The sequence below is a fragment of the Protopterus annectens genome, chromosome 10.part0, assembly GCF_019279795.1.
Source record: "Protopterus annectens isolate FY-2018-M chromosome 10.part0, PAN1.0, whole genome shotgun sequence".
Lineage (NCBI taxonomy): Eukaryota > Metazoa > Chordata > Ceratodontiformes > Protopteridae > Protopterus > Protopterus annectens.
In genome coordinates, this window is record NC_056744.1 from 1,018,546,077 (window position 1) to 1,018,564,558 (window position 18,482).

The 18,482-nt window shown below is 44.4% G+C and overlaps 1 protein-coding gene across 1 annotated transcript in view; it reads right to left on the minus strand.

Annotated features, from left to right (window-relative positions):
* MFSD14A (major facilitator superfamily domain containing 14A) overlaps positions 1-18,482 on the minus strand; it is a 953,206-nt gene that overhangs the window by 663,601 nt on the left and 271,123 nt on the right. The window contains exon 5 of the mRNA XM_044085782.1: positions 12,282-12,396. Within this exon, the coding sequence (XP_043941717.1) occupies positions 12,282-12,396 (115 nt within the window). The remainder of the gene's footprint in view (positions 1-12,281; positions 12,397-18,482) is intronic.

The following is an 18,482-nucleotide window of genomic DNA, read 5'->3' on the forward strand; positions in this document are numbered from 1 at the left end:
AAAGGAAAGGGGGATGGTGGGTGGGTAACCTGGACTGCAACATTGAATACACTCGAACATCTACATTTATGGTAGGTACACAAAGTACAGTTTTGTACCTATCATAAATGTAGATGTCCGAGAGGTATGCATCTGCAGTCCTAACAAATGGGTTGTCCTGGCCTCAGGCAGCCCTTCGGTCGGCCGGATTCCAAAGTCTGGGTCTGGCCTCGGCTGGTGTCGCACTTCACCCGATGTCATAGCTGCAGTTCTTCGGGTATAAAGGCATCAGCCGACGCCATTTTCCTCAGTATTTCTTGCCCCAGATGCCAGATGCCCTCTAGGAAGGCTAAATTTGGATAAATGCAAATATTTCCAAACAGAGAGCAAATAGAAATAAACATGTATGTACATATATACAAACAAATACACCATAATAGATTCCCCCAGCTAGCTACAAGATGGGCAAATACCCTAGGAGTACCACAGAGGGGAAGGAGGGTGGGTAATCCTGACTGCAGATGCATACCTCTCGGACATCTACATTTATGGTAGGTACAAAACTGTACTATGTCCTTCAAGGATGCATCTGCAGTCCTAACAAATGGGTAGAATACCATAGCCAAACTGGGGGAGGAGGCCCTAACAAGATTATGGTGTAGTTAAGATCCCTTGCAACACAGCAGTGGCAAAACCTGCTCGGGATCTGGAGTATAAGGGTAGATTATAATGCTTGGCAAATGTATGCACGGAGCTCCAAGTAGCAGCCTCTAAAATGTCTTTTGTAGCCACTCCTCGTAAAAAAGCTGTAGTAGTGGCTGTAGCCCTTGTGGAGTGAGGTCTGATATTTTCTGGAGTTGCCTTTCCATGATAAGAATAACAACATCTAATGCAATTTCCTATCCATTTAGAGATTGTCTGTTTTGAAATTGCTTTTCCTTCCATTCCTGTGGCATATGCTACCAGAAGCTGGTCAGTTTTTCTATTGTTCTTGGTTCTGTCCAGGTAGTAACGCAATTGCCTATGCACATCCAAGGTATGCAGCAGTCTTTCTCCCCTGTTCTGTGGGTTGGGGAAGAATGTAGGTAGGTGGATTGCTTGGTTTAAAGATACCCTGGAGACCACCTTTGGCATAAAGGTAGGATTAGTTCTCATGGACACTCTATCCTGATGGAAGATAAGGAAGGGTTGCACTGCCATTAATGCCTGTAGTTCAGAAACCCTTCTTGCTGAAGTGATTGCAAGCAGGAAAGCAGTTTTCCATGATAAGTACTGTAATTCTGCTGTTGCTGCTGGTTCAAAGGGGGGAAGTGTCAACTTTTCTAGCACAAAGTTCAAGTCCCATGTAGGCAATGGTGGCTTCCTTGGTGGCTTTACATTTTTGATTCCTCTCAGAAACTGCCTGAGTAGAGGATGAGAGAAGACTGGAGGATCTATGCTGTATTCTGCTGAAATAGCTGACGCATGAATCTTAATGGAAGAGTAAGACAGGCCATTGTGGAAAAGCTCTGCTAAGTATTCCAGGATGTTAGCTATGTTTACCAGTGCTACATTTTGCCCTTTTGCTGCACTCCAAAAGAGAAATATTTTCCATTTCGCTGAGTAAGTTTTCCTTGTTGAGGGTCTGCGAGCTTCCAAGATAATGTCTTTAACCCTTTGAGATAAATCTGGGTTATTTTGTCTTATGCAATGCTCCAAGCAGCTAGCTGCAGTGTTTTCAGGTTCGGATGCAGGGTTTTGAAGTTGTTCTGTGTTAGCAGTAAAGGAACCAGGGTAGAGGCCATGCGAGTTCCCGAGACATACTCCTCAGTAGTGGGTACCAGTGCTGTCTCGGCCAGTCTGGAGCTATCAGGATGATCCTTGGGTGGTCTTCTTTGATCTTCAATAGCACCTTGTACATCAAAGGAAGAGGAGGGAATGCATATGCTGTCAGGTTTTTCCAACTGAAAGATAGGGCGTCCACCTTCCAAGCAAGTGGGTGGTATGTCCTTGTGCAGAATTTTTTCAATTGGTGATTGTGTGGGGATGCGAATAAGTCTATTTCTGGTAGTCCCCAATTCCTTGTGATGGATTTGAAGATGTCTGGATGCAGCATCCATTCGTGGGCATCCGTGGTAGTCCTGCTTAAGAGGTCTGCTAGTATGTTTTGTTTTCCTGGCACAAATATTGCCTTGAGCTGTATGTTTAGGCTTAGGGCCACATTCCAGAGATCCATTGCCATCCGGCATAGAGGATATGAATGTGTGCCTACCTGTTTGTTGATATACCACATAACTGTGGTGTTGTCCGTCCTTATCAGCAATTGCCCCTGTTGGAGAAACGGTCTGAATACTTGAATTGCCAGTTTTACTGCCAGCATCTCGTTTTGGTTTATGTGTAGGTTTAGCTGGTCTTGAGCCCATAAGCCTTGTATGCACTTGTCCAGCATGTGTGCGCCCCAACCGAGGTCTGAGGCATCTGTGGTGATAGTCTGGCTTGGTTGAGGGCTGTGGAAGGGCAGTCCTTTCTTCAATTGACAGGCCTGAGCCCACCATCGGAATTCTTGCTTCAGGCATGGAATGATTGGAATTTGGGTTTCTAGGCTGTGCTTGTGCTGAGACCATAAATTCCTGAGGTACCATTGCAACTTCCTCATATGCAGTCTGGCATGTGGGATCAATATTATGCAGGATGCCATGTAACCCAGGGCTTGCAGGACTTTCCTTGCTGTAAGCTGGTTCTGCATTGTTAATGCCATGAAGTACAGTGGAAGGTGCTTTTGTTTTTCTGCTGTGAGGGATGCCATTTGATTTGATGTATCCAGTTCTGCACCCAAGAAGGTTATCCTTTGGGATGGCAACAGCCTTGACTTTTTTATATTGACTGTGTATCCCAAGGCTTGCAGTAGATGAAAGACCCTTTTCAAATCTTTTGTTAATTTGTTTTTGTTGTCCGCTTGTAACAGGCAATCGTCCAGGTAAGGGTAAATTTGAATTCCCTGAAGCCTGCAATGAGCAATTACTGATGCCAGGCATTTCGTGAATACTCTGGGCAGTAGATAAGCCAAAAGGCAATGCTGAGAATTGATAATGCTCTGATCCTGCAAGAAATCTGAGGTATCTTCTGCAATTTGGTAGTATGGGGACATGCAGGTATGCCTCCTTGAGATCTAGAGTTACCAGCCAAGACTCCTTGCCCAGCATGGGAAGAAGCTGCTGTAGAGTCAGCATTTTGAATTTTGGGACAATGAGGTATGTGTTCAGAGCGGACAGGTCTAGAATAGGTCTCCATTGATTTTCCTTCCTTGGCACCAGGAAAAGTCTGGAGTAAAATCCTTGCCCTTGTTCCATAGATGGTACCTTTTCTATAGCTCTCATCCTTTTTAAGTTGTCTATTTGTTCTAGAGCGTTTGCCATTTGATTTGGAGGTAGGTTTGGCATTCCTCTCTTCCTTGGTAGAGTATGGAAGTGAAACCTGTAACCTTTGTCTATTGTCTGTAAAATCCATTTGTCTCCTGTAATGCAATGTCAGTTTACTGAAAATAAGGCTAGCTTTCCGCCTAAGGGTGCTTGAAGTTGTTCCCTGGTAGGCGGCTTCAGAGCAAAGTCACTGTGATTGTCCTGTGGAAGTGGTAGTGGCTGTGTCTGCAGCAGTACTTCGCTGGTTGTTAGGCTGCCACTGACGTCCCCTGTAGGCACCTCTGGATTGACCTCTGCCTCTTGTGCGCCTATTCCTGCCTCTCTGTGCTCTGTTGGTGTCTGGAAAGGACCAATTCTTGGAAGGCCAGTTCCTGCTAAACCTCAGAGGCTGGACCTGTAAGAAATCCTTGACTGTCTGGATAGATTTTGCTTTCTCTTCCACCTTCTTCAGCACTTGCTGTGCAGGAGAGCCAAACAAATTGTGTTTATCCATGGGAGCATCTAGGAGCTTTGATTTTACATGGTCTGGTAAGGACTGCTCTTTTAACCATGCATGCCTTCTGATCACTGTACCAGTCATAGCTGATCTAAAGGAGGACTCCAGTGCATCATAGCCGCATTTTAAGGAATGATTACTGACCTGCTGTATGTTATGCACCATTTCCTGCAGTGACTTTCTGTCTAAAGGATCAGGTGAGGACAGCTTTTTAGATAACTGATCTAACATAAATTCCTGATACTGAATCATGTGGAATTGACAGTTTAAGGCCCTAGCCGAAAGAGTAGCAGAAGTATAAACTTTTTTACCCCATCACTCCAAGGCCCTAGATTCCCTTTCAGAGGGGAGTGGGTTTTTGGCAGAGGTAGCTGCTACAGCCTTGGGGCCCTGTGAAATAGTTTCAGGATCTGCAAAAGGAGCCTTATACAAGTGATTATGTGTGTCCGGAACCCTGTAGTATCTGTCGGGCTTAGCAGGGGCCGGAGGGAGTGAATCAGGAGCAGTACAAGCATCATTAAATGCATCATCCACAACTGTAAGTACTGGAGGAATGGCTAAAGGCCTATGCTGTGGCAAATGCAAAAAAGTCCTAAGCCTTTTCCTAGAGTCTGAGAAATCCTGGCCCTGCCATTGAAATTGTTCCCTCATAGCATGCAAGGTTTCCCCAAAAGAAAATTCCTCAGGAGGAGAGGCAGAAGGAATGGAGTCCTCTGCATCAGAGTCCTCATATGGAGAATAAGGGCCCTCAGGCGGGTTTGTATTTTCTGATTCATCTGAGGAGTAATCAGTAGAAACTGGCTCAGGGGGTTCTGCTCTAGGTCTCTTCTCTGGAGGGGGTTGAGAGGCCCTATCAGGGTGAGACTGGGATCCCATGATCAAAGAAATGAGATCCTCTGCTAGACTAAGCATTTGAGTACTAGAGCTAGGCCTGTGAGAGGGGCTTTAGTAGGCAAGGCCTTGGAAGTTTTAGCTGCTTTAGCCCTGGCAAAGGCCTTAATTGACATGGATGCAGGGGGCCTAGCAGCTCCACGTGCAGGAGTAGATACATCTAGGGGAATAGTATCTGATAAATCCTGAGAAACTGTAAGAGCAGGTGGAATTTCAGTAGCAGATTCAGCCATGCTGGAAGAGGCCTCGGTAGTAGGAGGCATGCCGGCCGAAGGAAGAACCGCAGACTCGGTTTCAGCGAAACCGAGTCACTCATGTTGGCTTAACCGCTGTTTCGCCAAAACCGCGGACCATGAGTGTCGGTCCTTTTCCTTACGCTTTTAGCTAAATGTAGTCGGAGTCTCCGACGGCATGATATAAGCAAAAGCGGGCGAAAAACTCCTCTGCAAACTCTGACCGACGCCTAAGCGTCCGTCGGTTGAAGGAAGCACAGGCTAAACAAGCTGCTACTGCGTGGTCTGGGCCTAAACAAGGTAGGCAGTAAGAGTGGAAGTCTTTATGAGGTATTTGTTTCCCACAAGTTAAACAGTTATTCACTTTTTCTGACATCGGCTGAGGCAAGAAAGAGTCCCCAACGGGGTACTTAGCTTTTTAGAAGTCTTCGGTAGTAGTAATCTCTGGATCTGACCGACCGGCACTTGCGAACAGCTTCTGCTTCGGGCGCCACGTGGCAAGAAAGACTGGGGAAAATGGCGTCGGCTGATGCCTTTATACCCGAAGAACTGCAGCTATGACGTCGGGTGAAGTGCGACACCAGCCGAGGCCAGACCCAGACTTTGGAATCCGGCCGACCGAAGGGCTGCCTGAGGCCAGGACAACCCATTTGTTAGGACTGCAGATGCATCCTTGAAGGACATCTGTACTATGTTCATCGTGTTTCACTGTTGCAGTCATTACAATTGGGTTGAATCCCAAAGCTAAGGTTGGGCGGCTGGGGCTAAATAGGATTAGGAGAGGCTATGAGGTCCTGCAGAACTGCAGTGGCAAAGCCTGCTCTGGATTTAGAGTAGAGAGGTAAGTGATAGTACTTTGTAAAAGTGTGCAATGAACTCCAAGTTGCAGCCTTTAAGATGTCTTTGGTTGGTACTCCTCTGAGGAAGGCTGCTGAAGTGGCTGCTGCTCTGGTTGAATGTGGCCTAATGACCTTAGGCACTGAACTGCCAGGCTGTGAATAGCAGAAACGAATGCAGTGGCCTTTCCCATTTTGAAATAGTCTGCTTTGAGATAGCCTTTCCTTGTGATCCTGCAGCATATGCCACTAGAAGTTGTTCAGTCTTTCTGAAAGCTTTGGTTCTGCCCAAGTAGAAGCATAGCCGCCTGTGAATTTCCAAAGAATGCAGAAGTCTATCACCCTTATTCTGTGGGTCTGGATAAAAAGTAGGCAAATAAACTGTTTGATTCAGGGCCACACTGGACACTACCTTAGGCATAAATGTCGGGTTTGTCCTCAGAGAAATCCTGTCCTGATGGAAAATGATAAAAGGTTCCACAGCCATGAGTGCCTGTAACTCTGAGACTCGTTTTGCAGAGGTTATTGCTAGGAGCAGAGCTGTTTTCCAGGATAAGAATTTTATATCAGCTGTAGAGGCTGGCTCAAAAGGAGGCAGTGTGAGTTTTTCCAAGACATAATTTACCATGCAGGTATTGGTGCTCTCCTTGGAGGTCTTATGTTTTTGGCCCCTCTGATGTACTGACTTAGTAATGAATGAGAAAAAATAGGTGGTTCTGTATTGTAGTGAGCTGAAATGGCAGAGGCATGAACCTTAATTGATGAAAAGGATAGGTCTTTGTCCAGCATCTTTAAGTATTGCAAAATCTGAGGAATATTTGGTAGAATCATGTCAATTCCTTGTGCCTGGTTCCAAGCACAGAATCTCTTCCATTTTTCTGCATAAGATTTTCTGGTGCTAGGCCTCCTGGTCTCCAAAATAACATCCATCACTGCTTTAGAGAGAGGCGTGTTTTGAATGGTTACATTATCCGCCATGCTGCCAGATTTAAGGTCCTGAGTTGGCTGTGCAGGATCTGACTGTTTTGTTGGGTCAATAAGTGAGGAATTTGAGGCAATGTCCAGGCTGGGCATTGAGACAAGCTCTTTAGGATTGGGTACCAGTGCTGGCAGAGTCTGGAGTAATCAGTATAATTTTTGGCTTCTCTTTCTGACCTTTAGGAGTACCTTGGGGAGGAGAGGCAGTATATACTGTTAAGTTTTTCCAGCTGAAAGATAGAGCATCCACTTTCCATGCTTGCTTGTGATAAGTCCTTGTGCAGAATCTCTGTAGTTGGCAGTTGTGAGGGGAGCAAATAGGTCTATGTTCGGGCATCCCCAGTTCCTTGCTATCATGCTGAAGACTTGTGGATCCAATTTCCACTCGTGGGGATCCATTAGGTTTCTGCTTAGTTCGTCTGCCAGAGAATTTATCTTTCCTGGCAGGTATTGTGCTTGCAGATGTACTTGGTAAGTCAATGCTGTGTCCCACAAAGTCATGGCTTGTCTGCAGAGGGGGTAGGAATGTGCGCCTCCCTGCTTGTTTATGTACCACATGACTGTAGTATTGTCCATCTTTATCAATAGTTGTCCTGGATGAAGTAGATACTTGAAGGCTGTCAGGGCATTTTGAACAGCTAGCATCTCGTTTTGATTGATATGTAGATGCATTTGGTTTGTGGGCCATGTGCCCTGAATACATCTTCCTGCCATATGGGCCCCCCCAAGCATAATCTGATGCATCTGTTGTTAATGTCTGCCTGGCTGTGGGTAAAGTGAAACGCTGTCCCTTGTTGTGGTGACAGGCCTTTGCTCACCATCGAAACTCCTGTTGCAGGCAAGGAATGAGGGTAATTATTGTTTCCAGACTGTGGCAATGTTGAGTCCAAACACTTTTTAGATACCATTGTAGTTTCCTCATATGCAGTCTTGCATATGGAATTAGCAGAATGCAGGATGCCATGAAGCCCAAAGCCTGCAGAATTATTCTTGCAGATAACTGGGTCTTTGTTGCCAACATTTTGAAATAAGTAGTCAGTTGTCTTTGTTTGTCTGGCATGAGATAAGCCATCTGGGCAGTTGTATTTAAGCTTGCACCCAGGAATATTATCTCGAGAGGGTACTAGTTTTGATTTATTTTCGTTTACTGTGTACCCTAGGCATGTTAGTAATCTTTTTACAAATGCCAGATGCTGTAGTAGAATATCCCTGTTCCCTGCTTAAATAAGGCAGTCATCCAAGTAAGGATCTATCTGTATTCCTCTTTGTTTGCAAAATGCAATAACTGGTGCCAGGCATTTTGTGAAGACCCTGGACGCAGTAGATAAGCCATAGGGCAGTGCAGAGAATTGGTAGTGCACTGAGCCAGCTATAAATCTGAGGTTATCTTCTGCATGAATGTCTGACTGGGACATGCAGGTATGCCTCTTTTAGGTCTAAAGTCACAAGCCATGCCTTCTTGCCCAGCATGGGCAGAAGCTGCTGCAGAGTCAACATATTGAATTTCTGAATATCCAGAAATGTGTTTAGAATAGACAGGTCCAGTATTGGTCTCCAGGCACTGTCCTTTCTGGGCACCAAGAACAGTCTTGAGTAAACTCCCAGTCCCTGCTCTTGCTGTGGTACTCGCTGAATGGCCCTCATCTCCATGAGGGATGAAACTTGTTTTTGTGCCTCTGCCCATTGATTGTGTGGCAGATCTGGCATTCAGTTTGCCCTTGGCAGGGTGTGAAAATGGAACCTGTAACCTTGTCAAACTATATTCAGGACCCATTTGTCCTGGGTGATCATGTGCCAATTTTGTGAAAAAAGTGCTGGTTTTCCCCCTATAGGAGCTGCCAGAAGATAAGTGCTTGGTGCTGGCTGGGGAAAGTCATTGAGACCGTTTCCTGTATGGCTGTGATTTATCTTCTCTGCTTTTGGAGGTAGAAGCACCCCATTGTTTAGACCTGTATGAGCCCTGGGGCTGGGATCTGCCTCTGGGGCATCTGTATCTGCATCTTTCTGGCCTGTCTGACACTGGAAAGGACCAATTCTTTGCAGGCCAGTTCCTGCTAAATCTGGGAGGTTGTACCTGTAAGAAATCCTTGACTGTTTGCATAGATTTAGCTTTGTCCTCCATTTTCATCAACGACGTCCCCCATTGCTGGTTCTGTGCCCTCTTTAATGCGAGAACCATTTGTCATAGAGCTCTTACTGTAGCCAGTTTTTTTAGTCTTCTGTCTTCACTTTCTGAAATGGTGTCCGTCAGCCAACAATCCATAGACATTCTGAAAAAACGTAAGGATAAAGATAGAGACAGACCACACAAGGCTAAGCCTTCAGACAACTCTACCACTACCCAGGTTGTCAGTTCTCCAGAATTCAGTGAGGTGCCTTCGTAGCCCCCGATACCCGATTCGATACCTTCACAGGCCTCTAATGAGACCCTTTCGGAGTCCGGTATGCCGCAGAAATCTTCTTCGTCTTCCGAGCCTTTGATTGTCTCTGCCTTGGTTGGGTCCGGAGCCGCGACGCAGGCACCGGCTTCCAAGGAGGTTTTTCGAACTACAGAATCTAGACAAAAAACGACTACCATTTCTCTCAGACCGATGAATACTCTTAGGCCTAGAAGCAAGGTCACTCCTAGGAAAACTACCTCTAGCCACCATTTTACTCCTGCTCCACCACCCCAAGCTCAAATGCTTAAAATGGCGGAGGATCTTATCACCCTTATCAGGGGTAGTCAGGCCACACCTTCTTAAAGGAAAAGAGACCTTGCTTCCGAAATACTGACAGAACAGGATTCTGAGGAGTCTGATTATTCAGATTTTGAAGAGGAGCAACAACCTTTGACTGCTTATGAGGATTCAGATGCAGAGGAATCCATTCCTTCTGCCTCCCCACCAGAAGATCTTTCCTTTGGGGAAACCCTTCACACCCTCAGGGAACATTTCCACTGGGAATCTCAGGACTTCCCTCAGTCTAAGAAAAGACTAAGAGAGCTTCTAGATCTGCACCAGCACAGACCCTTAGCCATCTCTGCAATCTTAGAGGTGGTTGATGATGTCTTCCATAAATTCAGCTTAACTCCTGATGCCCTCCCACCTGCTCCCAGAAAAACCTGACCGGTATTACAGAGTACCAGATTCTCACAAATACCTGTACAGAAATCCTACTGCAGACCCGAAGGTCATTACACAGGGACCAAAAGGAGCTAAGGTTAGTTGTGCAAAGAATCCTATTCCTTCTGACAAGAACTCCAGTGCTCTGGACAGATGGGCAAAAAAAGTATACACTTCTGCAACTTTAGTTATCAGAGCACTCAGCTGTCAGTTCCACATGTTAAAATATCAACAACACACACACTTTGGAAACTATTAAAACAAACGTTTTCAACCTTTCCTGACTGTGCCAATTTGAAAGAGCAGACTTACTGCACTCTATTTGTCAAGTGGCTAAACACTCATTAGACTTTGGATATGACGCCCTAGAAGCCTCAAGCAGGGCAGCAGTGTCAGGACCTGTCATTAGGAGACGTGCATGGTTGAAGGAACAAACCTCTCTCTGATAATGTCAAATCTAAATTACTTAATGCACCCCTGGATAAGGACTGCTTGTTTGGAGTAAAAGCAGAAGACGTGCTTAAAAAGGTGGAAGACAAAGCAAAATCTATGCAAACAGTAAAAGAATTCCAAAAGGTACATTTGGTGCAAAAACAACACTTCACATCACCAAAAGAACTTCCCCGCTGTGAAGCATGGTGATGGCAGTATCATGCTTTGGGAGTGCTTTTCCTCATTTGGAGTTAGGGCTTTTGTCAAGGTGGAGGGAATTATGAACAGTTCCAAATACCAGTCACTTTTGGCCCAAAACCGTCAGGCGTATGCTTGAAAGCTAAAAAGGAATATCACCTTTCAACACGACAATGACCCCAAGCATACAACCAAATCAACAAAAGAATGGCTTCACCAAAAGAAAACTAAAGTATTGGAATGGCCCAGCCAGAGCCCAGACCTACATCCAATAAAAAATCTGTGGGGTGACCTGAAGAGGGCTGTGCACAAGAGATGCCCTCACAATCTGACAGATTTGTGTGACACTGAATGTACATATGTTGTAAACTGTTCTATATAATGTATCTTTTATACATTTGTATCTCTTGTATCTGTACTGTATTATGCATCTTGGAGCTTTTCTCCCTGGGCCTCTACTGAAAACGGGTCATTTGGACTCAGTGGACTTCAGCAGTAATCAAACTGAAAATAAATAAAAAATAAATAAATTTGGAGCGCTTTTGCAAGGAAGAGTGGACAAATATTGCCAAGCCAAGACGTGCCATGCAGATACACTCCTACCCATGAAGACTGAATGCTGTAATTAAATCAAAAGGTGCTTCAACAAAGTATTAGTTTAAGGGTGTGCACACTTATACAAGCAGCTTATTGTACATTTTTTTATTTTATTTTTTATATTTTTCCCCTAACAGACTTTATTTTTTTCAATCGAATTGTACAGGTTATAGGTCACATTAAAGGTGGGAAAAGTTTTGAAATGATTTATTGTGGTCTAATTTTTTTATATCACAAAAACCTGCAAGAAAGACTGAGGAAAATGGCGTCGGCTGATGCTTTTATACCCAAAGACCAACAGAGATGACGTCGGGTGGAGTGCGACATCAGCCGAAGCCGGACCCGGACTTTGGAATCCGGCCGACTGCAGGGCTGCCTGACGACAGGACAACCCACTTGTTATGACTGCAGATGCATCCATGAAGGACATCCTGCCATTTTAACAGGGGTGTGTACACTTTTTATATCCACTGTAAATCCCATTCTTTTTTCTTACACACCATATTCCTGGCTTCCTGGGATATCAATTATTTTAGCAGGGGCAGGCTGAGCTGGGGATGTTACCCTTGGTGACGTATGGAATACATAAACATATATATATTTTTTGGAAATCAAGTCTGTATCCTTGCTTTAATATTTACAGGACTTGTTTGCCCAGCATGATAGCCTCCAATTGCTCCAGAAAGAAGATTAGACTACCTCTTCTCTTTAAACAGAAAGATTATGGAAGAACAATATTGATATAGAACATGGTGGCTTGGGATGGGCTTTGGGAGGTGGGCCAGCTTTCAATGAGTCACAGCTGCTCCCTCAAAGTGTTATGACCATGAAAGCTGTCAAGATTCCCCCTCTGTTCCACTTACCACTTTTTTTTTTCTGCAGTAAAAAAGATTTGAGGATGGTGCTAACAATCTCTCCTTTATACCACCAAGGTCCTGATATTTATGTGCCAAGAGAGGGGAATGATGAAGAGCTCTGGAATTTAGTTCAGCCAGGCAGGGATCTCAACAGGCATTACTACAAAAATGACTAGTAAGACAAATACACATTGCTGTTTTACTTGTTTAACAGGATTCTCCTGATGCACTTAAAAAACTTACAAATAATAATGGCTTGATAAAATTAACAGCTCTACCTACCAGGCCATAGGCAAGGCTCCTTTCGTGTTCCTGAGTTATATCCGCTACATAAGCGAACACCACAGAAAAGGTCACAGCAAATACTCCAGACACAGAAATAACTGCAAAATACCACCTGAAATACAAGGGACAATAGAACACTGATTGAAGAAAGGTAAAACACAAATACCATAGGGTTTAAACCCAGACGTTAATTAATCTTTGATTAAAGCAAAATTAAGTTTTTCTTGGATCAAATGGCATTTTTTAATATGACATAATAAGTACACAAAAAAAAAAGTCTCCTGCAGAGGAAGGTACCACATATATGAACAATAGCATTAGGCTAGCCAGCAATAAATAAATACATAAATAAGAGATATCTATCAAAATAATTAAATTATTCTTCAAATTTGGCAATGTTGAAACTGTTTAACTGAAGCTGTATACTGCTGAAACTGTAGAATACTGAGAGGCATCTCTTGAACGTACAACTGTTCTTGCATTCCAAAGTCCTATACCTCAGCCATTTTAGTATGCGGAACTCTTTCACCAAGAATGCAGGATTACTGCTAGTGAGCAGTACATTCTTCATCAAAACATAGTTTGGACTATTGGCAGCAATAAATTGCATGCAAATGTTTTATAGCAATAAGCTGAAAGCAGCTATTTATCCTAAAGGACACCCGTATAGGTAATATGTAAGCAACAAAGTACAGCTGTGTACACTTACCATAAATGTAGATGTTCGAGTGTATTCACTGTTGAAGTCATCACATTTGGGTTATCTGCCTGCAGGTAGCCCTCAGCCAGCCTGAATACCAGTCTTGGATTCCCATGTCGGATGCTGTCTCTTTTTCCATGACGTCAGGTCGTCAGAGGTATAAAACATGCAGCCGACGCCGTTACATCAGTTTTTCTTGCCCCAGATGTCAGGTGCCCCCCTAATGGGAAGCAAATATAAAAGTACAAAGATATACCTCCAACAAAAAAGCAAATACACCAAAAAGGCTTTTAAGCATAGTATAGGAAAGTAGAGGTATAATCAAAAGAAGTTAGGGGCTGGAGGGAGGGTAACCAGGACTGCAACAGTGAATACACTCAAACATCTACTTTTATGGTAAGTGTACACAACTGTACTATGTTCTCAGTGTTTCACTGTTGCAGTCATTATATTTGGGTAGATTCCCAAAGCTATGCTTGGGAGGAGGAATTTGGATAGCATTAGGGCCAGCTATAAGGCCCTGCAAGACTGCAGTGGCAAAGCCAGCTCTGGATTTAGAGAAAAATGGCAAACGATAATGCTAGGTGAAAGTATGTACAGAACTCCAGGTAGCAGCTTCTAGGATGACCCTGGTAGGGGTGCCTCTGAGAAAGGCTGTAGAGGTAGATGCAGCCCTGGTGGAGTGATGTTGGATCCCCTGGGGGATAGGTTTTCCATGGTGCTTATAACATAAATGAATTTAATGGATTATCCATTTAGAAATGGTTTGCTTTGAAATAGCCTTCCCCTCTGCCCCTGCAGCAAATGCCACCAGGAGTTGTTCAGATTTCCTTTGAGGTTTAGTCCTGTCCATGTAGAACCAAAGTTGTCTGTGCACATCTAAGTAATGCAGTATCCATTCCCCTTTATTATGTGGAGTGGGAAAGAAAGATGGCAAATGAATGGACTGATTAAGAGCCACACTGGATACCACCTTGGGCATGAAGGATGGATTGGTTCTGAGGGACACCCTGTCCGCATGAAAGATGATGAAAGGCTCCACTGCCATAAGGGCCTGTAATTCAGATACCCTTCTAGCTGAAGTGATTCCTAAAAGGAAAGCTGTTTCCCAAGAAAGAAATTTTAAGTCTGCAGTAGCAGCTGGCTTGAAAAGAGGTAGAGTGAGTTTCTCCAAAACAAAGTTAAGGTCCCAGGCTGGGGTTGGAGTTCTCCTGGGTGGTCTCAAATTTTTGGTCCCTCTGAGGAACTGCATGAGCAGTGGATGAGAGAAGAGGGGAGATTCTGTGTTATAATGAGCTGAAATGGCTGAGGCGTGGATTTTAATGGAGGAAAAAGACAGGCCCTTGTGAACCATCTCACTTAAGTATTGTAAAATCTGAGGTAAATCGGGCGTTGCTGTGCTCATCCCTTGAGATTGGTTCCAGCCACAGAATCTATTCCACTTTTCAGCATAAGATTTTCTAGTACTAGACCTCCTTGCCTCTAAAATGATATCCATCACAGGTTTGCTGAGGGATGGTAAAGGAGAGATTAAGTAATTAGCCAGGCTGCAAGGTTCAATGTTAGAAGCTGAGGGTACAGAATCTGGTTCTCCTGCTGAGACAGCAGGGAAGGAGTCTGAGGCAGGTGTCATGGAGATAACCATGACACACTGCGCAGGAGGGGGTACCAGTGTTGGCGCGGCCAGTCTGGAGCAATCAAAATCATCCTTGGTTTGTCCTGTTTGATTTTTAGTAGTACTTTGGAGAGCAGAGGCAGAGGGGGGAAGGCATAGACTAATAGGTTTTTTCCAGCTGAAGGACAGAGCATCCACTTTCCAGGCTTGTTTGTGGGGAGTCCTTGTGCAAAATTTGCCCAATTGGTAGTTCTGGGGAGAGACAAACAGGTCAATATCTAGGCTCCCCCATTTGCTTGTCAACATTTTGAAAATCCTTGGTTCCAGTTTCCACTTATATGGGTCCATGAGTTTTCTGCTTAGTCCGTCTGCCAGTGTATTTAATTTTCCTGGCAGGAATTGAGCTTGTAGGTGCACTTGGTAGCGCAAGGCTGTGTTCCACAATGCCATGGCTAGTCTGCAGAGGGGGTAAAGAATGTGTACCTCCCTGCTTGTTTATGTACCACATAACAGTGGTGTTGTCCGTCTTTGCCATTAGTTGTCCTGGAAGAATGTGGTCCTTGAAGGCTGTCAGAGCATTCTGTACAACTAATATTTCTTTTTGATTGATATGCAGGTGCATTTGACTTGGGTTCCATTTGCCCTAAATGCACTTCCCTGCCAGGTGTGCCCCCCCATGCATAGTCTGATGCGTCTATTGTTAGTGTTTGGGCGGCAGGGGGTGGTGTGAAAGGTAGTCCCTTGTTTTGGTGGCAGGCCTCTGCCCACCAAAGGAACTCTAGGCGTAGGCAAGGTATGATAGGAATCATTGTTTCTAGGTCTTGAGAATGTTGACACCATAGGCTTTTTAGATACCACTGTAGTTTCCTCATATGCAGTCTTGTATATGGAATTAGAAGAATGCAGGAGGCCATGAACCCCAAAGGCTTGCAGTATTTGTCTTGCAGATAGCAGGGTTCTTGTGGACACTTGTTTGAAGTAGGCTGTCAAATGAATTTGTTTCTCTGGCGTGAAGTAAGCCATCTGGGAAGTTGTATTCAGTTGACAGGGTACCAGGTGCGATTTCTTTTTGTTTATGGTGTACCCCAGACAAGTTAAAACCCTTTGTACAAAGGCCACAGGATTCAAAAGTATGTCCTGGCTTTCTGCCTGAATTAGACAATCATCCAGGTATAGGTATATTTGAATATTTCTTTGCCTGAAAAATGCAATAACTGGAGCTAGGAACTTTGTGAATACCCTGGGCGCAGTAGATAAGCCAAAGGGCAGTGCAGAGAACTGATAGTGCGTGTAGCCTGCTTTGAAGCATAGGTATCTTCTGCAATATTCCCTGATTGGAATGTGCAGGTATGCTTCTTTTAAATCTATTGTTGCCAACCAGGCATCTTTGCCTAGCATAGGAAGTAATTGGTGAAGAGTCAGCATCTTGAATTTTGGAATCTCCAAAACGGTGTTTAGAGTAGACAGGTCCAGGATAGGATGCCATGAACTGTCTTTTCTGAGTACCAGGAAAAGTCTCGAGTAGAAACCTTGTCCCTTTTCCTCTTCTGGTACCAGCTGAATAACCCCCATGCTTAAGAGATAAGGTACTTGTTTTTGGGCCTCTGCCAACTGATTTGGGGGTAGGTCCGGCCACTCGCTTGGTGTTGGCAACATGTGGAAGTGAAATCTGTATCCCTGGGACACTATATTTAAAACCCATTTGTCCTGGGTAATGAGTTCCAAATTCTTTGCATGAAGAGCAATCTTTCCCCCCAAAGGGGCAGTCAGTTGATAAGTGCTTGGAAATTTTAAAGGAAAGTCAATGAGACAGTTTACCATAGGGGCAGTCTTATTACTCCCAGATTTGGAAGTGAAGGCCCCCACTGCTTAGTTCTGTGTGTCCCCTGGGACTGAAACCTGGGGTTTTTGCTGTGTCTGGCTTTGGCTTGAGAAGACCTGGAAGGGGCTGGAAAGGACCAATTCTTAGAGAGCCAGTGCCTACTAATTCTAGGAGGCTGAACTTGTAAAAAATCTTTCACAGTTTGCATAGATTTAGCTTTATCTTTCATATTTTTAAGAACTTCCTCAGCTTTGTTGCTAAACAGGCGGTCCTGATTTAAAGGAGCATCCAACAATTTAGCTTTAACATGATCAGGCAAAGATTGCTCCTTAAGCCAAGCATGCCTTCTGAGCACAGACCCAGTAACAGCAGCCCTGCAAGAGGCCTCTAATGAATCAAAACCACATTGCAAAGTATGTTTTCCAACTTGTTCAGCAGAATGCATTAAATCCTGTAATTCTTTATTTTCAACACGGTCAGGAATCATCATTTTCTGTTTAAGCAGTCCAATAACATGTTGCTGATACTTTAACATATGAAACTGGCAGTTTAAAGCCTTAATGGCCAAGGTTGCAGAAGTGTAAACCTTCTTACCCCAATCTATCCAGTGCCCTGGAGTCTCTTATCAGAAGGGGTAGGATATTTAGCAGTAGAAGTCTTAATGCCCTTGGGCCCCTGTGAAATAGTCTCTGGATCTGCAATAGGATTTTTAAAAAGGAACTTGTGGGACTCAGGGACCCTGCAGTATATGTTAGGTTTTCTGGGAGCAGGAGACAGGGTATCAGGGGCCAAACTAGATTCCGAAAAAGCATCATCAACAGTGTCTAGTACAGGAGGAATAGCTAAAGGCCTATGTTGAGGTAGGAGAAGGAAATCCCTAAGCCTCTTTTTTGAATCAGAAAAATCCTGGCTTTCTCAGTGGAAATGCTCTCTTAAAGTATGTAAGGTTTCCCCAAAAGAAAAATCCTCAGGAGGGGAAGCAGAGGGAATGGAGTCCTCTGCATTAGAATCTTCATAAGTAGATAAGGGCAAATACAGATCATCAGAAGAATAAGAAACAACAGAATCCTGATCAGAAGATTCATAATCAACTTCAGTCCTAGGCCTCTTAGAAGGGGGGGGGGGTTGGCTACCCCTGATTAGAGTTATAAGATCTTCAGCCATTCTTATTATTTGTTTTTTAGGCATGGAGGCCTGAGCATGTGGCCTGGGCGTCGATTTTTTAGGCATGGATCGAGATTTAGGCCTAAGTAAAGAAGGAAGCATTGTTTTAATGTGCAAGTCCGTAGGCCTGAATACACCCTCAGAAGCGGGTGCCTGCACAGCGGCTCTGGGCCCATCCAAGGTACAGACATCCATGGGTTCCATAGTTGAAGCATCTCGTGGCATACTGGACTCCGAATGGGTCTCAGTAGAGGCCTGTGAATCAGACATAGCGGGTATCAGGGGCTGCAAAAGCATCTCACTGAGTACCGGCGAACTGGCGACTGGCTTAGGAGAAGCGTCATCAGCAGTTTTGGACCTCAACAGCCTCTCTCTGTCTTTATCTTTGCGTTTTTTCGGAATCCCGATAGTCGGATGGCTAACAGATGACATTTTGGGATAATTAAACTGAGAACCGAAATATTTAGAGGCGAAAATATACAGACGACAGATAGTGCGCTGATTAAATAAAGCACAAAACCGACAGCAAGTACGTCGTGCTCAGGGCCTAGGCAAGGAATACAGTACGAATTAAAATCTTTATGAGGTATTTGCTTTCCACAAGTAATGCAATTATTAACTTTTACTGACATCGGTAAGGAGCAAGAAAAAGTTTCCCCAATGGGGTACTTCGCTTTAGTTGAAGACTTCGGTTCTGAAACTCGAAAATGAAAATTTCAGGAGTCGGCTGACCGGTACTAGCGAACTGCTTCTGCTTCGGGCACCGCACGGCAAGAAAGACTGGTGTAATGGCATCGGCTGCATGTTTTATACCCCTGACGACCTGACATCATGGAACAAGGGACAGCAACCGATGCAGGACCCAAGACATTTTTAATCAGGCCGACTGAGGGCTAC